The sequence below is a fragment of the Rhipicephalus microplus genome, unplaced genomic scaffold (genome assembly GCF_043290135.1).
Source record: "Rhipicephalus microplus isolate Deutch F79 unplaced genomic scaffold, USDA_Rmic scaffold_21, whole genome shotgun sequence".
NCBI classification, from domain to species: Eukaryota; Metazoa; Arthropoda; class Arachnida; order Ixodida; family Ixodidae; genus Rhipicephalus; species Rhipicephalus microplus.
In genome coordinates this window covers 8613583-8636822 of record NW_027464594.1, presented here as the reverse complement: position 1 = coordinate 8636822, position 23240 = coordinate 8613583, and the positions used below count along the sequence as shown (strand labels likewise).

The 23240-nt window shown below is 48.8% G+C and overlaps 1 protein-coding gene across 1 annotated transcript in view; it reads left to right on the top strand.

The window, feature by feature from the left end:
- The first annotated feature begins 8569 nt into the window (after positions 1-8569).
- The window catches only part of LOC142785409 (uncharacterized), a 28849-nt gene continuing 14178 nt past the window's right edge, over positions 8570-23240 (top strand). Inside the window, exons 1-2 of the mRNA XM_075883891.1 lie at positions 8570-8662; positions 9535-20149. Of these exons, the coding sequence (XP_075740006.1) occupies positions 8570-8662; positions 9535-10260 (819 nt within the window). The 3' untranslated portion in view covers positions 10261-20149. The remainder of the gene's footprint in view (positions 8663-9534; positions 20150-23240) is intronic.

Sequence of the window (23240 nt, the reverse complement as noted above, 5' to 3'; positions counted from 1 at the left end):
CGACATCCTGACATGCTGTGGTGAACATCCCCGGTTACAGGTGGTAAGGTCTTCATCGCTGTCATTCAACGATGACTCCAAGGCCACACGCTCTTCTTGCTTCAGAGAATCATGAAACTCGTTTGCATTTTTCTTGCTTACAAGTTGCTCAAGCACTGTTTCCATTGTCAAAACTGCCTGCACAACTACAGCTTAGGGAAACTCGAGGCCACTTCTCCTGGCCGTAGTAATAAGTGAAAACTCATCATTCTCAAAACTCTCATCTTCCAAAGCAAGGTTGTCCTTGCAGGAGAGGCATGCAAGGTTTTTTTTACAGCTGCATGTGCGCATTAGACTGCTGAATAAGGAATTGCTGGGAGCATCGCCTGCTTCTTCGTGATGTCTTGCTCTCTTACTGCAGCACCAAACCGCTTGATATACTGCTGGTCGTCAAGAGAGCCACATGGGGTGAGAACATCTAGATGAAAGAGTTCGGGGAGCTCGAGCACTTTCTGCAATCTGAGCTTGTATATCTGGCGTATAGAGACGTGATACTGCGCTCCTGACAATTACCGATATTTTCTAAATCTGTCCTGTAGACAGTCGGTTTGAAACTTCCCAGCAACACGTAAGAGAAGCCAAGCTCTTCAGTGCAGGTGCGGGTGACTTCTACAAGGGCATCACAAGTGTGGTGAAATACACTGTGTGTTTCACAAGTCAGGTGACGTGCGCCATGCTTTAAACTTTGCCAAAAATCTGGCCAGTCAATTACGCTGTTGAGGAAATCAATCTGAGGGAAAGACAGACTTCTCGCTTGCTCTTGAAAGCTGTCGCTTTTAAGAGCCAGATAATTCTTAGAAGGATTTCATTCTATGCCTTTTTCAAAGGTCATTCAAGTAATTCAGTAGCTTTCTGTTTGGCCTCTGGTCATTGATGCTGCCGGTCTACGGAGGCTGTGTGACGATGGTATAGACACACACAACTCTATAAGTTTTGTAATATCTGGAATTGTACTACCCGAATTTCAGTGAGCAACAATTGCGGCGTGCATCTTTTCAAAGATAATTTTTCGTTAAAGGCAAACTCTGGTGATTATTCAAGATCAATGTATCTCAATGAAATTCGCCGGGTGTGTTTCTTTGCACATTTCCACTATTTATGCCAAATAGCAGGGTTGAGAGGTGTGTAACTGAATTTTAAAGATTGTTTCAAACACCCAGGCGGGTTCCCACAAGTATTAGCAATGTCTTGCTTGTGACATGAATTTTTACGAGGCGACATTAGTGAGAAGGCCAAGAGCACTACTAACTGTGGCTGCTACAGCGTCTGGTTTGCTGGCCACAAGGCAATTATGTTTGGCACGGAGCTTCTTTTCTTCCGCTGTGGTGCTATGCCTGCTATCGATGCTTTACCAGTTTGGGACTTTTCTGTGGAGGGGCATGTGATGGGTGGTTATTGGTGTTGTGTTTTGGGTTGCACAAACCACTCACAAAAGACGCTGAGTTTGCCATCACAACTTTCCAAGTGACAGTGCTCTCCAAGAATTCAGGTCAATGCGACCAGGCTGGACAACTGGTTACCAAACGAATCGGCACGCATGTGGTCCGATCATTTCTCGCCGGAGTTCTTGATGGAAGCTTTTGGGTTGTCTCAGTGACACTTCTATAGGCCCTTGTATTCATAAAAGTGCAATTATAGGCACAAGTGCCTATAATTGTACTTGTGTATTGGCCGCCTATTTGTTGGCACATGAATAGTGGAAGAGGCTACATGTAACTTATTTGCACATGGAGATGGAAACACCAGCCTATATTTTTCTGGACTTCCGCGTGCAGCAATCATGCTAAAAGGAAGCATAGTGCATGAGTCATCTACACTGTTATAATAAGGTACGAGCAGACTTCGTTATCTATTTGTATTTATGGAAATGTAATGCGGCACATAAAAAGTTCGACTACCTGCCGTGCCACCATGGTCATTCCAACAAGTTTTCTCAAGCGAGAAACGAGCTCTAGATGAAAGCATGAGCCGTCCGCCAAATCCACCAGAGCTTGGTGTTCTGGCAGCCCAGAAGCCGGCAGCATGCCTTGTGTTGCCTTGTCATAGTTCTTCGGCATGCTTGAGATAAGTGAGATTGTTGAACTTTAGTTGCCTCCTGTTTACTTGTGATAATTGCTGCCCAAACAAATGAGTGGGGAAAGTGTGAGGCGCATGGTGCAGTAGTTGTCCACTTTATTCAGTTGGCCCCAAACAGCTGGGATTTGACAGCAATACTCATTTTTGTGTGTGTGCACTGGTCAGCATTTGTCACAAGTGCACCAGTATAAGAGCTATATAATTTGCCATTTAACTAACAAAACAGTCATTAATCAAAACAAAATAAATTTAACTTATCAAAACAGTGATCTTCGTGGCACCTTTGTTGCGATACTGCAACATCAGGCGCTGGCCTTAACCATTGTGCTCGGTGCCTGACCGTTGTGGCCGCAGGTCGAACAAGAGTGCAGAATCAATTGCATCGTATGTCTATGTTTCTTCATAATACCCTATGGTTGTGTCACATTGAAAATACCCTTTATTAATTCATAATGTCGTACTCCATATATTAAAGTGAGTACTTTAGTTTATGCCCTAAAAATGCACTAGTTACAAGTAGCAAACTTGCACCATCACTGCTGTATGCTGGAGCAAGACCAAAAATAGTTGGACTTCACTTTTCATGGAAAACATATACCTTCATGATGCTTTGCATAGATGTAGCACCATGGTTGCTCAAACAAGCTATTGAATAGTATTATTTTGCCCACAGCAGCCCGAGTTGGCGCATCTACGCAACAGCAGAGGGCATGAATTCTAGACAAAACAACTGAACGGCATGGTAGTCCACGTTGGCGATGGCAACTGCGCCAGACATCATCAATTTTATAGGACCGAGACCACCAACAGATAGTTGTGTGTTCTACAAATCTCTGGCCTGTGAACTTGTCACAGAATCAACTGTGTCATATTTCTTCATATTATCCTATGGTTGTCACACTGAAAACACCTTTGAATAATTTCTAATGTTTTGTTCTATATATAAAAGGAAGTGCTATTATTGGTGCACTAAAAATGTACTAGTTGCAAGTAGCAAACTTGCACCATCACTGCTGTATGTTGGAGAAATCTCAAATAGGGCTTCACTTTTTATAGAAAACATCTTTATGATGCTCTGAACAGATGTAGCACCGTGGTCACCGAAACAAGCCATTGAATAGCACCACGAGAATATTTTAATGCAGTGCACGACTACGTGGATGCAAAAGAAAAAGAAACAGACCGCTCTTGTGTCTACGTAGTCGTGCGCTGGTTTTCAGTCCTTCTGAATAGCATCACGTTGCCCACTGCAGCCCGAGCTGGCGCACCTACACAGCAGCAGAGGGCATGAATTCTAGACCGAGCAGCTGAGGCATGGTAGCCCACCTTGACGCTGGTAACTGTGCCAGACATCATTGATTTTATAGGCCTGAGACCACCAACAGAAAGTGATACATTGTGCAAATCTCTGACCTGTGAACTTGTCAGTGTGCCGCAGGACCAGCGTGCCACATCTGCACATGCCGCACGCCGCTCAAACAGCTCACCAGTGCAGTCTGGTGATAGCATTGAGAACCTCCCTCTACCACCAACCAGTTCAGCGAGGTCTCAACTGGCCCCTTGAATGCCTTCTGCTCAACCCTAGGATGGGCCTAGAAGACACTTTCGAATGACTGCATAGGGTACATCTTCCTCCCCTCCAGAGTTTAAATTGCTCTCAGAAAGGTGCCATCACTATTGTTGAGGCATTTCGACCCATGAGTTCTGACCCCAAGACCCCTCTTGTTGTCCTTGGAGTTATCAAGGTTGTGGGTGGAGGTATATAGGATATGTCATGGGAGGAAAGGCAAGACGGTCGCGACGAGCCCGAGCCAAAGTCAAAGCTTTATTCGGGACGCAGGTGTAGGCAGAGTCACCGCTACGTCAAGCCAGGTTCCGATGCTAGGCCGTTCTCAAATACCTCGTGGCTCGCGCTACACGAGCCACGCGGCTCGCTTTTTTTTCGGTGCAGCCACTTAGCCAAATCTAGCGTGGCGCTACATAGGCTTCCCCTCTAGCGCTCTGCGCAATTTAAAACATATGTGCAAAAGAAAGGGAGGAACAGATGCTATAGACATGAAGGATAATCCATAAAGTGTCCATTTGGGAAGTCCAGGTTGTCAACGTGTATAAGCCATCAGGATGCAGTGGGTCTCTGGCGGGCGACACTGGGAGAAACACAGTGGACGGAGATGAAAGCGCCGGGTGACTGCGGTCATAGACTCGTGTGTCCCACGACCACTCAGCGGGAGAATTCGAGAGCGAATCCGGCGGTTGAAGTGGACGCGTCTGACAAATGTGCTCCCATCCAGAGCCGCGGGAAGGCGCTGAAGAACCCGCATCGGTGATGTGGGCGAAGCGGTCTGATGGATCACAGCGGAGCCATGATGACCGAGGAATGATATGGAATGGTCGTGGCGGAGTCTCCGACAGCGCAAATGGTGCCAACAAGGCTGTCGATAAACAGCAGTTGGCTGGCTGTGCTGATGCGGACGCAACCGTTGACGAAACAGCGACCTAAGCGTTACAGAGCGGCTGCCGTGCTGGTGCGGGTGGTCGAGTCGACGGCCGTGGAAAACGCCGTGCTCGAAGAAGCACACAAAGGTCACGGCAGGCAAGCAGGTCCACAGCGACTGGTCGGCCGATGCGCCACCGCCGTAGTGGACGCCCGGGCTGTGGCGAGGGGCTCGTCTGAATTCAAGGTGCATTGTTGCGAGGTCGTGTCATCCTTCAAGGACACCGGAGGGCGGTCGTGAGACCAAGTAGGCGGGGGCTCTATCAGAAGGTCGGCTGGCGTACCCGTGTTCGTCGGGGCAGCCTGGTGGTTGTCCACCGTTGTGAGTGGTACACAAGGTGCAGTCTGTTGTGTCATAGACGGACCAGGTATGTCGTCCTTAGGAGCGTCGGCCATAGTCACAGCGTCTCGGAAGTTTGGCCACGCTTGATGGCTGTTGGCTTCAACTTCGGCTGCGGCAAACTGTGAGGGCCATGCTGGTCGCTGCTGGCAGGACACGCAGAGCGTTGGGGTCGGTAGAGAGTCGCCCTTCGACATCAGGGATGCTGAAGGTTTCACTACCGTGAGGTGAACAGCGGGTGCGAGGATGTTTGCGCTAGACTTTGAGGTGTGCGGCAAGGTAGCTGTCGTGAAGTCGGGTAGGTCCATGGTGTCGCGTCCCGTCGATGTTGCGGAAGATGTGCAGGTGGCAGGCAAGTGTGACGTAGCTGCGTAGGCGGGCTCTGAGGGAATGCACTTCTCGGAGGGGGGGTCAGTCGCAGTGGGGGCGTCTTCTACTTCTTGGTCTTGGTCAGGTGCAGGATTGGATGTTCCTGCGACCGGATCAGAGGTAGAAGTAGTCGTAGCCTTGATATCAAGGTAATGGTCGATGGAAGGCTGCGGACCGCTTGGTACCGCTCGCTGGGGCAGAGGAGAAACCTGTAATTCGCGGCTACTCGGAAGCGAGCAGTAGGTTTCACCGTAGCAGGCGAGCACCGCATCGCAAAGGTCGTCGAAGGGTCGCGGGCTGGAGGATGACTCGGCGACTAGATGACGCAGCTCAACTGGGAGGGTGTCCAGCAGGACAACATGCATCATCGGCTGTGCCTTGATGCCGTTGACTGCGAAAATGGCATCGAGCCGCATAAACCATGCTCGGGGGTAGACCGGGTGAAACTGCGGAACTGGAGGGCAGAGTTGCGAAAGCATGGCAGCGGGCTGCTCGGCGTGAGGTATGTTCTTTGGGTAACCAAATGTCGTAGAAGGAGAGGCGAGACGGTCGCGACGAGCCCCTGGCAAGGTCAAAGCTTTATTCCGGACGTAGGCGTAGGCAGAGTCACCACTGCAGCGTCAAGCCAGGTTCCAATGCTAGGCCGTTCTCAAATACCTCGTGGCTCGCACTACACGAACCACGCGGCTCGCTTCTTTTACGGCACATCCACTAAGCCAAATCTAGCGTGGCGCTACAAATATTATCACCTTGCACGATGTATTCTGTTGACGACTTGGGTACATCACACCTCCTGGTTGTGATACTCTGAATGTAGTGCTGACAGCACAGGGCTGAGACTAATGGCCCCACATATGACGGTTGTCAGCCGCTGAGCAATCTCACTTATATATAGTGTGGGACGCGAACCTCACCACTGCAGGCATGGGCACTGCAATCGCTATGACGTTCAGCTTTGATCACATGATCCATGCCATGAGCAGGTAGGCATGGTAGTGTGCCTGGATGTTTCGGATCATGCATTGATTCATTGGTTTGAGCACGCTTGTGGTGTTAGGTGGCGAAAATTCAAGCTGAATGGCCTCAAGGTTCGGCACGCTACCGTGCGCGCCACAGTTGTCAACAAAAAATATCACTTTCCAGCCTTGTTGCATATACTTGCGGTCAAGTTCGCGTAGGTATTTCTCAAATAAAGACTGCATGATCCACGCCTTGGAGTTACTGTTGTAGTTCACAAAGAGGGTCTTCACCGCCTTAAAACACCTAGGATATCTCGCCTTCCCAATTACAACAAGAAGCAGTTTTTCTGTACCGGTGGCTCTGGCACCTACCATTACTGGTAAGTGCTCCTTGCAAAACTTCCCGCCGGAGCATGATTCTCCCGGAAATGCTCCGAGAGCATCTTGAAGAACAGTCTCGTCTCATTGCATTTGAAGATATCCGAAGGAACTCCCAACACAGTATACTGAAGAAAGTACACGAAATATATATCCAAGAATGTTTCCAAGAATATTCATTCTCTCAAGGTCGTCTCATATGGTTAAACTCGGAAAGCTCACCTGATGCCAGGAAAAATACATCAGAAATTTGTTCTCCTAAGCTAGGATTATTAGGTGGCCGTTCACACGTATCATCATGGCATTTTTACCAAAATTAAAGCCGAATCAGGTAAGAGCTTAAGTTGTCCATGCATTATCATGAGCAAGTCACCAGCATGGGCGCAAGTAAAATGTCTTGCTTCTGATAGAAGAAAGGGGCCTATAGGACAAAGTCTGGAAAAAATTTATACCTAGGGAAAGCTTAAAAGTTGCGCCGGCGACAGACACGATAGTGGCGCCAATGGTCACGTCAAAGACAAGTTTTAGAGGAGTCATCTGCTCAAGCTCTTAGTTATACAGCCGTGGAAGCGGTGAGTTTCATGAGCATTTTAAATTACTATTGACTGATGTAGTGGAAGAACTCGAGGAATGTGCAAGTTATGCCAGTTGGAAGAACGAGAATGCCCGAGCAAGACAGGTTCACCTACAGTCCTATACTAACATTAGGAACAAGTTAGTAATCAACTGGTCAAGTGACCGAAGAGCAAGATAATATAGTGTGAACTGAGTCCTAAAAGTTTAATTGGTATGATTTAGCTCAGATGAAATAGCTAAACGAAATAAAGGGTGGCCGAGTCGACGGATGTGGAAACGCCGTGCTCGAAGAAGCACACAAAGGTCACGGCAGGCAAGCAGGTCCACAGCGACTGGTCGGCCGATGCGCCACCGCCGTAGAGGACGCCCGGGCTGTGGCAAGGGGCACGTCTGAATTCAAGGTGGATTGTTGCGAGGTCGTGTCACCCTTCAAGGACACCGGAGGGCGGTCGTGAGACCAAGTAGCGGGGGCTCTATCAGAAGGTCGGCTGGCGTACCCGTGTTCGTCGAGGCAGCCTGGTGGTTGTCCGCCTGTGTGAGTGGTACACAAGGTGCAGTCTGTTGTGTCATTGGCGGACCAGGCATGTCCTTAGGAGCGTCGGTCATAGTCGCAACGTCTCGGAAGTTTGGCCACGCTTGATGGCTGTTGGCTTCAACTTCGGCTGCGGCAAACTGTGAGGGCCATGCTGGTCGCTGCTGGCAGGACACGCAGAGCGTAGGGGTTGGTAGAGAGTCGCCCTCCGACATCAGGGATACTGAAGGTTCTGCTACCGAGAGATGAACAGCGGGTGCAAGGATGTCTGCGCTAGACTCTGAGGTGTGCGGCAAGGTAGCTGTCGTGAAGTCGGGTGGGTCCATGGTGTCGCGTGCCGTCGATATCGCGGAAGATGTGCAGATGGCAGGCAAGTGTGACGTAGCTGCGTACGCGGGCTCTGAGGGAATGCACTTCTCGGAGGGGGGGTCAGTCGCAGTGGGGGCGTCTTCTACCTCTTGGTCGTGGTCAGGTGCAGGATTCGATGTTCCTGCAACCGGATCAGAGGTAGAAGAAGTCGTAGCCTTGATATCAAGGTAATGGTCAATGGAAGGCTGCGGACCGCTTGGTACCGCTCGCTGGGGCGGAGGAGACACCTGTAACTCGCGGCTACCCGGAAGCGGGCAGTAGGTTTCACCGTAGCAGGCGAGCACCGCAGCGCAAAGGCTGCGAAGGGTTGCGGGCTGGAGGATGACTCGGCGACTAGATGACGCACTTCAACTGGGAAGCGTCCAGCAGGACAGCATGCATCATCGGCTGGGCCTTGATGCCATTGACTGCGAAAATGGCATCGAGCCGCATAAAACATGCTCGGGGTAGACCGGGTGAAACGGCGGAACTGGAGGGCAGAGTTGCGGAAGCATGGCAACGGGCTGCTCGGTGTTAGGTATATTTTTTGGGTAACCAAATGTCGTGGAAGTAAAGGCGAGACGGTCGCGACGAGCCCCTGGCAAGGTCAAAGCTTAATTCTGGACGCAGGCGTAGGCAGAGTCACCACTGCAGCGTCAAGCCAGGTTCCAAAGCTAGGCCGTTCTCAAATACCTCGTGGCTCGCGCTACACGAACCACGCGGCTCGCTTCTTTTACGGCGCATCCACTTAGCCAAATCTAGCGTGGCGCTACAAATATTATCACCTTGCACGATGTACCCTGTTGACGACTTGGGTACATCACACCTCCTGGTTGTGATATTCTGAATGTAGTGCTGATAGCACAGGGCTGAGACTAATGGCCCCACAAATGACGATTGTCAGCCGCCGAGCAATCTCACTTATATATGGTGTCGGACGCGAGCCTCACCACTGCAGGCGTGGGCATTGCAATCGCTATGACGTTCAGGTTTGATCACATGATGTCACCTCACTATGGCGAAGGAAAGCTGGCAGTTGGATGCTGTGATGGTTACGGACGTTCGTCACTATGCTTGTTGATAGCGGACGAGAAAGGATTAACATCAACAATTGATGCGAACAAAAAAAGCTTTACATTGCACACTAGAGAGGAAATGGCAGGTGAAAATAAAACTATATATCCAACCCTACACGCCAAGCATCACGCCACCTGCACGAGAGTCAGACCTCTATTATGCGGAGAGCTCGCAGCTACGCTTACTCAGTGTCCAGCGCGTATAGTTCTCGGTGCGCAAGCAGAAACCGCTGCCTCACAGTCTGGGTCCTTGTCGTCCCGACATGATGCGGTAGTCGACGTGCGCGAGGTCAAAGGTGGCACGGCTGACAGCACACGGATGCGCTACCGTGTGCAGCGCCGTTTAGTCGGACGTCGCGGCCAACCCAGCAGTCAGGGTCGCAACTCCGGAGGTCCAGGATCAGGCCACGGCTCATGAGGACCACACCCAGCAGGTCTCGCCCACGAACCTTCTCCCGGCCATTGCACCAGGCAGGAGCCGTTCTGTAGGCCCCGTTCTTGGACCTTGTACCGGCCGACGGACTCGACCTCGAACAGACACACCGGGGTTCGACCTGGCCGACACGTACGGGTCCTACGTCCGACTCAGGAACGCTGCCAGGAACTCGTCCTTTCAAGCGGCGCACCGCATCGTCTGCCTTCGTGGCCTCAACCCTCGAGCTCTTTTTCCCACGTTCCTTTTTCTTGGCCAGGGCACCGCCAGGTACCCTCGGGTGCACACTGCAGCTCATGAGCTCGCGGCCCACGTCCAAGTCTGGCGCGACGCTCGGTACGGCTCGGCACCGCTCGGCGATCCTCGATTCAGCCAGAACTCCCCTGGCACCTGGATCCTCGGCCACCCTGAACCTCACCCGGCTCCGTGGTCCTCCGAACACACACCCGCGTCTCGCCCGGCAGAACGTCTCGCTCGTCCCTCGCCGATGTGCGACGCTCTGGTGACACCGGTGCTTGATGGCGTGGGTGCGGCTACGGAGCAGTCAACCCGCATCGGAGACGCGATGCTCCATGCGGGGAATGGCCAGCCCGTCCAGCGAACAGCTTGCGTCGAGACGCGATGCTCGGCGCAACCGTGACCATTAGCCAGGCCACGTTCATCGCTGTGCCGAACGGCTGACCGTGGAGACGCCTCGCTGAGATCCGCGATGCCCTCGGCAAGGAAGAGAACAGCAGGCCAGGCCGTGCCCCGAGATGCAGTACTCGTGCCGGCAATGCCGCCCCAGCTGGTGGTTGGACGGCAGCAGCGTGGACGGCCGCGTTCCCTGGCCGGAAACTGGATCGCCTGCGTCCGACACTTCGGCCCGCTGTCTTCCGTCTGCCGCTGCTCCGGCTCGTCCCCAGCCACAAAGCTTACCGACACGTAATGATCACACCTGGCCCAATCGTGGCACGCCACTTCTATGGGCCACCGCTAGTCATCAGCTGATTGGCGCACAGTTGCCTCGTAATCGCACGTGCCTTGTCCCGCACCTTCGTCGTTGTCGTTTTTCTCGAATCCTCACAGATGCATTCTTTTAACCATGACTTTGTAGTGTTTGCACTTTTAAACAGCATTGTTTTGCCTTCTGGAGGAAACACAATTCAGAAAGTTGCAGTAAATGTTATCAGCGGCATGTCACAGTGCACTACGTACGCAATGCCACTTTCACGGCTGCTGGCAGTGCCACTGTCACCTCTCTTCCTCTTTGTTGTTGTGGTTGGTTATTTAAAGCCCATGGGGTTAAAATGAGAACTAACCACGAATGTTTACAAAACAGCAGGACGTTTCAGTTTCCGCCCGGGAGCCTCGTTCCCAAAGAAACATGACTGTGTAAATAGTCCGGTGATGTATATAATATACTACGACGTATGAGCTACATGTGGGGCAAGTTGCAGTCATTACATTTAAGAATGAGTGCCGTTGCTTGATTGTCAGAGAGTCAATATAAAGCCTGGAAGTCATTTTTTCTCATAATTTCTGTCAATTTTAACCTACGGCTGTCTATTTTGTGGCCAGTTGCTTCTGCATGTTCGGCCAGAGTGTTCCACGAAACCTTCTTTCTCACATCATACATATGTCGCTCCAGTCTTTGCCAAAGCTTACTTCCTTCGCCAATGTAACTTTTACTGTGTCTCTCATAATCAAATGGTGGTTTCAAGACGCTAAACCTCACATATTAATCAACTTTTACCGCAGTCTGCGCAATCCACCCACCCTCTTTCCCGGGTGTCTGTCCTCATGTGTGTGCTGGACCACACAAGTTTTCGCCCGCCAGTGGCGTAGTACACCACCCTCAGGTCCCTGCCCCCCAAGATTTTTTCCCGAAGCATATACAGCACAAAATATTGGTTGCCCACATCTGCCTGCCCGGCCTTTAATTCTAATCAAGGTGGTGCCTCTCCGAACAAAATTTCTTTCCATGCCTCTGCCATCCACGACTTCAGCTCACAGGGTTCCTTGCTTATATATTACGCCTGTAAAATGCGCCCATACACTTTCACTTAATCTCAATGTTGTTTGGATCTATAGGCGAAAATGCGGTCATCTTTGAAGACTGATTCATCTTCTTACAGTAACTGTGTTATGACACACACCTTATGAATGAAGCTGTAAGAAAACTGGGCACTAGCATTTTTCTGAAACATGAAATTGCCGATTAGATCACGGTACGCAAGACCTCGCAGCATGCTCATTCAAGGGCACAAAATAATATGGCTCACTGGCGTGCAGTGCTTTTGCTATCATAATCAAGCCCTGTCGAAAGTGCCTTTTTTATCATGATTTAGCCTGTTGTAATAGCTGTAGAACTGAGCCAATCATTCATAATTTTGCCACAGAGTGCCAGTTTTGCCACACTGTGCCACTTAGAGTGCCAGTGCGACACTCTAAGTGTACGACATTGTGGCACACATTAAGAGTTCACCACACTGTGGTGCACTGTGGTATCACGAGTGCGCAGCTGAGAGGTGGATGCTTAGGTGACTTTTCGTACGCTTCTGCTTCGTACACTTCTGCGGTGAGTCTATCTCACCGCTGCCAACCAGTTGTAAAGGGCTGGGAGTTTGATGATGGTAGGTACGATGGGTTCTCATTAGGGTAGCTGGCTCCCCGCAGTCGTCCTCATGGCTGATCTTCGCTAGTGAGGTAGAAGTAGTCGTAGCCTTGATATCAAGGTGGGGGCCGGGTGCGTTAAGAGGTAGAACGAAGATTTATTTACATTATGGAAGACAGATAGGAACTGTACAGGAATCCAGAAGATCCCGCAATATGTACAACAAAGATTCAGTTCATGATTCCGCTCATGATTCCACGTGATTCTGCTCTTATTTACAAAATGCTTCGGCTTTTATAGCCCGCCGTCTCCTTTCTACGGAGATCCGAAGAAAGCGGTGAACACTCTCGCCATAAATCAGTGACGAAGTCTCAATGGTCTAATGGGAGCACAAGTGCACTACACAATGACGCACCCGGCCCCTACCTTGAAGGCGCCGCAGGGCGAGGAGATAGAGTCCGGAGAGGGAAGGTTGAGCTCCTCCGGGGAGATAGCCGCGGACCTGAACGTCAACAGCGGTCCATGCTGCTTTCAGCTTTAGGCAGTCCGAACGCTCAATCCCTGAGAACGGCTCCTTCGTCGTCTTCCCACACTTTCGGACTGACGGTGCTTTGCGATGGCCTCGCATAGAGGACAATAGCCGAGTTGAGAGGTTGACCTAATGAGAGCCGCCACAGTGGTGCTTTCCCCCCCACCCCACCCCACTATTCGAGCCTGTTCTACAAAAGGCTTGTCTCGCGAAGTTTTCGTTAAGACCCGACTGCTTCCTGGAACATCTACAGGGCAGCGTCTTGCCGACTGGGCGCTGATGGGGTTGAAAGCATCCATAGCAGACTGGCTTACGCACAATGGCGTCTGCCCAGACGAATTGCCGGGCCAAACGTAACAGTACTCAACAGAACGCAACGCGAACTTCTCTAGATTTTAGTTGAGACTGCACTGCCGACATCTTTTTGGCCTGTGGCCGAGGGGAGCGCACTGCATAGACGGTCATTCTGGCGACTACTGCTAGCGACTCCGCTGAGATTTGCTTCTGGCTCACTGAAAAGGTCTCGCTACCCACTGTGTCTGTCTGTCTGCCTGCCTGGTTGGTGCGTTGGTTGGTTGGCTGGCTGATCTGAACCTCAGTACCCCCGTGGTGCTGGGTTCTCTGGGTTTGCTTTTTATTTGTACTCTGTATCCTCTTTTGGGCATTGAACAATAGCCAGTGCATAACAGATATTGTTTATGAGACCTTGTCAGGGGCTATATGGGCAATTCTGATGAAAAAAAAAAAAAACAGAGCTTCTTGGCAGTGTCCCATTAGGTCTATAGAAAGCAGCATAGCTATGACACAATGTAACCCACAAGAAAACACGACCAACAGTCTGCTGAGCTGGTGGGACATTGCCAAGATAAGATGGCTCTGCTGATCCGAACTCGTACAATGCTTATGAACACAGAAATGGGGCAAATACTTCCTTTCTAGGATGGGAGCTTTTCCCAGGCTGCCATTTCAGTTGCATAAGCTTGTCAATCTCTTTTTACTTATACATTACACAGCATTGCACACCTTTAAAAATCAGATTATATGCCTTTTTATCTGTAGAAGTAGCAGGGATTGGTGTCAAACATGCAAAATGGCAACGAGGGTTATAAAACATGGCGGCATGCTGTCTCTTAACATTAAAAAGTGGCAGTATCGCCGTAGCATTGTGCGCCTAGTGGCGACTTCATGCACTGACCTTCTCATGAATGGAAACTCAGGCCAAAGAACCTTTGTCACTGTTGTCATCATCACAAAATATTCTTGCAGCCTCCACGACTTCGGGGCAAAATACCAGTCCTCTGTCTTCTGTTCTGACAAATTTTCGGACTTTGGTCGGTGGTACGTCCAGTGCTTTTTTTCAGGATCTGTTTCAACAGAATTGGGGTCCCTGGGTGACATCTCAAGTGGTTTTGTTTGAGTCAAATAGGAGGAGAATATAGTAAATTTAATTGCTTGTTCGCAAATTAGTGCGTCCAGTGGCCATGCCGCGAACCAGAAAGGAAGTTATGCTACACCTGTCAGGTACTGGCATGCCAACCGTAGTCGCTGCGAATTTCTTACCCGGTTGACATCGCTAGCCGCCACCACAGCTGCTCCAGCCACCCGCTTCTGCACGTCTTTCCCATGTGCTCAACCAGCAGCCAGTTACACTATTGCTGCGCTGTAGCTCTTGGCGGTACATTTGTGAAAAGTCTAGGGGTTCAAGTGGCCGGTGTACTGGCCATTACTAGTTGAAAACTTCTTTCGGATTCTGTGGCCAGCACAACTCAGAATTACAACCCTGTTTCACTGGCTGAGTTTGCTATATGTCCACCAGATGAATTGCCTCTATGCAGTGTACCCGCATTTTCTAAGGAATAAAAATAAAATATTGAGAAATGCCTAATACCTTTACTCATTTCACCAAACTTCAAAAATACAAGAAACCAGTGTTGGTGCTTTGAAAAATATGGAGTCACTCCAAGGACAACTTTACACTGTCATGCAATGTCTGTGCCCCAAATTACATGGGCAATAGGGCTGAATTTTTACATATATTAGATCGAGTGCATGCCGATTAAGGCAGTATAAACCAAACTGTGATGCAATCTTATTCAGTCGTTTTGTTGTGCAGCCTGTTTGACTTTTTGCACTTGGCAGCGCACCCTCTCTTTTTCTGTCGCCATATCTGTGCAGCGATTGCCACAGCAGCACCTGTTAGTAAAACAATTGTGCATGCATGCAAAATTTATTTCAGAGAACAATAAACACGAAGGAATGTAGCTGTCTGGCTGCAGTACAGTATGCATGTGTTTGCGGTACTTAAGACTGCAATATTTCTGGCCTAAAGTACAACATGCTTGTACAAAAGAGAGGCCCCGAACCGCCTTTGAGGGGAAAATAACCTTCACATGCGTAGTGTGCTTCAAAAATAGGCTTGCGTGGCAACTGATCCACTCGCTATTGCACTTCTATTGTGGCTTGGGTAGCGTCGCGAATAGGTTAACTGGGTGGGTTAGTTTTCATCCTGTGATTGTTGATACCTGATCCTGTTTGACTGTTGCGAATAAGACGTGTACCACTCGCTTGGTCTGATCTAACGCCACAGACGTGTGTAATTGCAAGGACACTCGTGCACGAAAGAAATTGAATCGCCTTCAATGGTAACTTGGTGGCTCTCTGCGTGTTTATCATTAGTACTTGCAGTATTTTTTGACCGGCTGAAATGAACAAGGCTCATAAGTTTGCTTTTTTACAAAAAAAATGTGATGCGAGCATGTGAGCAACACCTGCACTGAGAACAATTTCTTAAATACCTCTAAACCGGCGGCCATGTGACTACACCTATGACACAAGTCGTGACGCAAAAGAGGCAAACACCCTACTTTGCACACACGATCGTCAACCAATTGATTCACGCATCGCGCTTGTATTAAGTAGTGCAGGTAACTATGAACAAGGCAGCAGGCATCGAGCATTCTAAAAAGGCGGATAATTTTAAGGAGATTACAATACACATGCCCCCTCCAATGTTTCCAAAACTTGCCTTACAGAACATTCGTTTGCCTGTTACGTCAATTTCTGGAACATGCACACAAGGCAGCTGCATCATATAGGCAGAAGATGCATGCGTATCTTTACTTCTTGCTTTAAGCATGGGACTTAATATCATACTTTCTCGATCAGTTCCTTAAAATTCCTTAAAAAGAAAAGAAAAACTAATACCAGTAAAGAACAAATTTTTCAAGCAATAACTTTTTATAAACCAAATCATCTTGCGTTGTGTTGACTGTGTGATATTCATGAAGCGAATGCATCAGTGGTACTCCAATTGAACTTGCTTTTTAAAATCATCTTTATGCGTTACACTTGCACAATATATGTATGTAAAAAATGATCTTAATATACAACTTATGTGTCTTGTGCAGAAGCGTCCTTCATTTCATGTCTAACACCGCTTGTCTGCCCAGCGGCGTCCCTCCCTCTTGTTTGTACACAGGAATTCATGACTTGATGTTGTGGATCACCGCTCGGGGCTTTCAGTGCAAAAAAAAAAAAAAAAAAAAACACGGAATTACACATGTAAATATCCGCGGCCCTTTGCAGCACAAGGCTATTTTTTAAATTTTGCTCTATTTACTACTGGCTGCAGTCTGAAACTCGAAAAGTCAACCTTCTAATTTGAAATAGTCTTTTTCCAGCTTGTTGTGAAACTTACAAGTACAATATGTTTCAGGCATCAAAGAACAGACACTGTGAGGTTACATTCTCAACAAACTACACGTTTCTGGAGGTGGAAGTTGTTAACTTATTTCTGGAAATGGAAGTGGTTGATGACACTGGAAAATGTGTGACACATCGAATGCACTGCTTGTACTAAGCACCTGCTGCGAGGCAGGTAAATGGTGCATGAAGCAACACAAATGCCCATTTTCACATTGGAAGAACATGTTTGCCTTGGTACAAAGTGCTGTTAAACTATGAACAACAGTTGACCTAACCTGGCATCTCAAATGCTTGCACAGTCTGGGGCGGCTACCAAATCCTGAAATAGAACGTTTTTCACACTTGTAGGAACATGTCATATTGGTTGAGCTTGTCCCAGAACACCTCTTTTTTACGTATACCCATGGTCCTTTGTGAATGACAAACAAAACGAAATATTGGAACCAGTGCAGTATGCCTGTTGCATGATGCGTTTCGTCTATGTGTGCAGGCAAATGCTTAGCAACCATGACTTGCTGGAGCTTGTTACCAATGCCATCTTCAAAAGGAAATGTTGACATGCTCCACAAAGGACCAAACGTGTGCATGGCATCTGAAAGTTGTAATAGCTGATGCGCATTCAAGGTCATCTTACATTCTCTGTTCAGTGTTGTAGTCTGCTGAACAAACGTCAGAAGGAGGTTTTCAGCTATATAGTTTTCTCTCTCTGTAATAACATCCTTCATGAAAAAGATGACTGCCTTTGCTAGTAGCACGAAACGTGGTGCGTAGTTTTAGGGTGGTATCTTGAATACGTAGGGAAGGCAGTAAAATAAAAAGCATGTGCGCTGTTCAGCAGCCTCTCAATATGTCCAGTCTGATAAAGGTCTTTCTGATCTTGAGAAAGGTAATATAATTTTCAGGTGCCTACCAATCTACCAAGAGCAAGCAATGCCCAATAGCCACAGTTCAGTGAAGTGTTTAGTAGCTCTTTCCAATACGCAATGCATATAATCAGGTAGCAGTCCTCAAACAATATCAAGAAACTTGAAGAGAGTTGAAGGTCGCTTGATGGCTCGTGCAATTGCTTTCAGCACACCACTGCGAGTCCTGCTTAGGGCATTCTTGCCTTTGAATGGTTACTTGCAGGTAATATATATCACTTATATTAAGCATTAGAATGACCATTCCAAATGAAGGATGAAGCTATACAGAACACTGAAAAATATAACAACATAATAACGTATTAGTGTCTAAAAATAAAATAAAACTGTCAGCTAAACTCTTGGTGCAATACAGTATTCGGTTCTGGCCATCACGAAGTGAAAGAGCCTGCTTTGAACTATGTGCAGTTTTCACAAGTGATTTGAAACAGCTATATAGGTTTAATCTTTCATATCTGCTACAATGCTCGCTAGAAATGCATCAGGTCCCTGAAATGAAGGACGTGTATTTTTTTTTTTTGCACATCATTATCATCACTCGTCGTTGGCACCTGCTCCATTCTTCTTTTTTAGTTTGAGCCAGTTGTTGGAGTCACCTCATGGCGGTTCCCAGAATACTGCTCACATTGTTACAGTAGTACAACAGCAGCATCCTAGGGTCACTTATCCTGATGGTCATGTTCGCCTATGAGGGGTGTATTTTTTTGTGAGGACATCATGCAGAGTCCAAGTGGATAGCAGCTTCTTTGGTCACGGTCTTCAACATGAAGATTTCATTCAGTGTTACAAATGCAAGTGAGAACTCGATCAGATGTCACATGTAGTCTTCAATACTGTGATGTATACAAGGTGACTCTGTGAAAGAAAAGCGTTCATATGCCACTAACTGACGACACGTACAGGCACTGCTACAGTCGATCAAAATAACTATGCAGAGCTTACCTGCTGCTGGTGTTTAAACACTCCAAATAAACATACAAATGGGCACATACGTGCCGTGAAATGTCATTTTGCCTGATGCAAGTTGAACTTACAAAGCTATTATCTCGGCAAGGTCTCAGGAGTAATAATAAACAACAGTCATTCCAGCGAGGAGGGCCTGGTCAACGTCCATGCCCTCCAGCAATACTCTGCAGTGGGTGCTGCTCGGGTCCCCATCGATTTTGGAGCAGCACCCAAGGTTAAAGCCGCCACATCTGGCATCGATGTGGTTTTTGCAACCCTGCCCTCGTTTGTCACAGCTTATGTCGTCGCCTCTGCCGTTCCCTCCCTCAGTCTCCACTACTGCTGAGGACTGCCCGGAAACCACCAGCAGCTCTCCAGGCAGACCTGTGCTGTCCGCAGAGCCTGATGCTATAGTGAGATATCACTGTGCAAAGTCCACCCCAGACTTCCTGCGCCTGCACGACCTTGGTGGCGTCTCTGGGGTTCTCTTAAGAGAATTCACGGCTTGATGGCAGGGTGTCTTCTGTGCAGCGTCGCTGCAACTTTCCCAGTTGATGAGAGCTGTGGACCACGACGGCACTGCACTCAGAGCCGCATCACTGCTGGCACACTGGAAAGCAGGCCCCATTCGCCCTTTAGTCCGCGTCCTTGGTGGTCCTGCCCTGAAAAAGGTGGTACGTTCTAACGTGGGTCCTCACTTGCCGGCGCCAGGGCCTCGAGGAGACGTAAGCCACTGAAGGGTCGACACCGTTTTGGCTTGTCCAAGTCGCCACTTCCCAATAGCCGTGGGTGCAAGGCAAGGCGGTTGGCTCTCCTGGTTGGGCCAGTGGTCTAGTGCCTTGTGAGGAGGCCAGGTGGGATGGTGAAAGGGAGGCAGTAGTCAGGTGGCGAGGTGTGTGGGGGGCAAAGAATTATTTTTGCGAAGCCCATGGGTGAAAGTTGATCCTTTCACATTTGTCCTGAAGGCATCTAATAGTCAACCATTTCACAGTAAAGCACTGGACACATTTTGTCTAAAACAATAAACAAATCATCAATGTATTTAAAAACATCAAAAGAATGAGGTGAAATAGAAACATCACGCAATGCCTGGTCAATGTAGGGCAAAAAGGTGCATAAAAAGTAGGTACTCCACGAGACCTAAAGCGAATGCCTCTCTTTTGCAGATCAATGCCACCTTAGAAAGAAACCAAGGTGCTGTTTAGATGAGCTTCCAGCAGTGAGATAAAATTAGAAACTGACAATTCTAACCTAGCTGGAAAATCAGCTTCGTCACTTCCACCAATGTCCTTGTGAACAGCGGACATGAGCTGAGGCTGTGGTATAGAATAAAAGAGATCATTTACATCCACCGAAAAGAGGTTCCCTGTGTTGTCTTTACAGTGGAGAAATTTAACAATTCATGTGAATTTTTATTAGGTAAAGGTCATTAAGTATTAGTATACTATTGTAATATACTGTTTAGAAGTGTCTTTCGTGCAGGGTATTTTGTTAATAGTTTTCAAGTCATTGTTCATGGCAAGATAGCAACTAAGTGGGATGGCATGGGGCCACAATAATTCTATGGGGTCATAACGTATGAGCGTTGGTGTACTTTTGTTTAGGAAATAAAAAAAAGCTTTTATGCGCCATTGTCTATCACTATAGAGTGTAATCTGATCATCTGCTTTGTAATCCTGGTCAATGCTACTGTGTAGAATGAATGAATTTAAGTAACAGTAGTGCAACGTGAAACATGTACTTCATATTTGTGGTTCACAAGGAGTGAAGCAAGGCAATGTTATAAAGGAAGAATGAAGAGCAGGGCGGAGGTAGTAAAATATAACATTGGGCACTGTGATGATTGTTGGTGAGGTTCGTCGCGCCGCAGAGCGTGTGACGCGTTGCGGATGGAGGAGACGGTATCTGACGTTAACAAACCACACTACAATTGTATTTGACAGCATACACACACGAAATACATAAAGCGGCAGCGTACACTACTAGTCAATTGTCTCACGTGGCGGTGCTTGGGGACCAGGAGGCTGTGGGCTGGTTGAGTCCCTGTGATGACGTAATCGTCGTCGGGTAGATGTCCGGTGTGGCAACGACGTAGCAGCAGCAGGGGTTAAGGGCCGAGTGAACGAACCGTCGCTCGGTAGCCGGTAGCCAGACAGGGCTCGTCCGCGCCAGGCCAGGACCTTGCGACGCTCGTCTCGACGGCGGTGGACAATCTGGAACCTCGCGCGTAGGTGCGGGTTCTCCGAGAGCAGCAGGCCGCGTCCCAGGTCTTGCCAGGCGAGGACCGTGAGGCGCTCGCTGTCCCGAAGACAGGCGCCCTGTGTATGCGAACCTCGCGCGTAGATGCGGGTTCTCCAACAACCTGCCGCCCGTTCTGCCGGCGTTCCAAAAAAAAAACTGTCTCGCCTGCGCGCGCCCTTCTTAATCTTCTCTGCAGCCCGAGCTCCTTCGTTTTTCTCGCCTTCCAGCGATCGGCCACTCCGTCGTCTGCTCTCGCTTTCCCTGCTTCGTCACATTACCCCCCCACTTAAGAAGGTTCTTCGCTGTGAAGAACTTGCAGCTGCCACTGGATCCCTTGGGACACCGTAGTACACGCGCACTCGGAGCACTGCACTACACTTCCGAGCCCCGCACACTCGGCACACATAAGAGACACAAAAGTTGTCACCAGTGTTCAGGGCCCCGCACACCCGACACTCTCAAAGGTACTCGCAAGACGAGATGAAAGTTGGTCCGTCACGGTAAGTAATGTGCACCGAAAAAAAAAATTCCATCAATTATACCCGACACTGCGAAATCCTCAAGCCGTGTAGCGATGATGTTCATGCGCTTGGCAACCGGCTCATATAGTCTGCTCCTACATTCTCACTGCCTTTTTGGTAGCAAACGGTAGTGGATACGGCCGTATGTTCACTGGTGTATCCGTTGCGACATTCAACTTGCACTGGGTGAGATGTGTTCTGCCGGGAATGTCGGTGAATACATTCTCGTAGGTATGCAGTATTCTAGCGATCTGCGTGCGCTGTTTAGTAGCGAGTGCTTCCGATATGTTCACATCGGCAGCAGATTCTTTTTGCTGAAAAGGTACGCATGGTAGATCGTCGTGCTCAGTATCATCAGCCAGACACGCGACTGACGCTTCTTTTGTTGGCTGTGGTACCGATGGTCGTTCTTGATATTTTTTGAGGAGGTTGACGTGAAACAGAGATGTTCGCGTTCCTAAATCAATAACGTAATCCACGTCATTCTTCCTCTCTAGAACTGTGAAAGGCCCTTTCCATGTTAGAATCAGTTTGTTGTTGTCCGACGGGAGTAGCAGCAGCACCTTGTCTCCAACAGCTAAACGCCGTGGTCTAGTCTTCATGTCATAGTGCTTCTTCTGCACAAGTTTGGCTTTCTGCAGCTCCTCCTTGGCTAGACGACAAGTGTTTTCAAGACGTCTCCGCAGGTCAACTACATAGCCGTACGAGGTCTTCGTCTCATCATCTAGATGATTACCAGTCCACATCTCTTTCAATATTGACATGGGCCCTCTGACGTAACGGCCATACAGTAAGTCAAACGGGGCGAAGCCCAAACTTGACTGCGGAACTTCTCTATAGGCGAAAAGTAAAGGCGCTAAGTACCGGTCCCAACTTTTCGGGCACTCTTGACACATTCGTCTTATCATTCGTTTAAGTGTGCCATTGAACCTCTCGACAAGACCATTTGCCATGGGATGATATGGTGTCGTCGGCCACTGTGTGAAGGATAGAAGCCTGCTGAATTCGCGCATTAGGTGGGACGTAAAAGACGTGCCTCGGTCGCTGATGATTTCCTGAGGTACCCCCACTCGCGAGAACATCTCCAACAGTGCTTCAGCGATCCTTTCTGTTTCAATGCTTGGCAGCGCCACCGCATCAGGATACCGCGTTGCCATGTCCACCATTGTCAAAACGTATCTATTCCCTTTTCCTGACTTGGGAGATAATGGTCCCACAATGTCAATGGCCACTCTCTTAAACGGTGTATCAATGACGGGGGTTTTACCCAACGGTACTCGCCCAACTAAGTGTTTTGGGAAAGTTCTCTGGCACGTGTCGCACGATTTCACAAATCGTGTGATGTCAGAAAGTACCCCTGGCCAATAGAACTCCTCGAGGATACGGTCTGTTGTGCGTTTTATACCCTGATGGCCCGCAAGAATTCCTTCATGAGCCATTTGCATTACACAATGGCGGAGGGCTGTAGGTACAACAAGTTGTTCAGTTTCTCTCTTCGATCTGAGCTTGTACCTCCTGTATAGAATTTCTTCTTTTGTGAAGAAAAGAATCTCGGCAAACCTGGTCTGGATGGGTTTATCGACGGCCTCAAAGCATTTCTGTAAGCTAGCGTCATCCCTCTGACTTTTCTGCAAGTCACGTGCACTCATATCTAGGGGACTTATTGTTGGTACCGGCAGGCGACGAGAACTCCGTCCGACTGTCGCGGCGACTTCGTTTTCCTTTGATTGCCTCGCACCCGAAGTGAATGCATCTGTAGTATAAGATCCAGTCAGCGATCCGTCGTCCGCTCCCACCCTAGATGATATTTTCATCGGACTAGCTGGACGTAGGTGTCTTTTCCAATCTTGATCAGGATCGGAGGCGTCACGGACCCCTTGGACGTTTCCCAGAACGACGTCATACAGTGGGTCATCCATGCAGATCGCGCGAGTCTTGCCTGAGAAAAAGGGTGAAATAATTCGCACGTCTGCCTCCGGCAGTTTCAGTACCCTTCGATCAAGAAGACACACAGAGGAAACTTTCCCCGTCAGATTGCTGACTGGTACAAGGGACCTTCTCACAATAACCGAGTCGCATCCTGTATCCCGTAAGACCGTAACGGGCTGGTTTTCAAGGACGCCTTCGGCCGTAGGCATAGACTTGTCCTCCCACTTGATT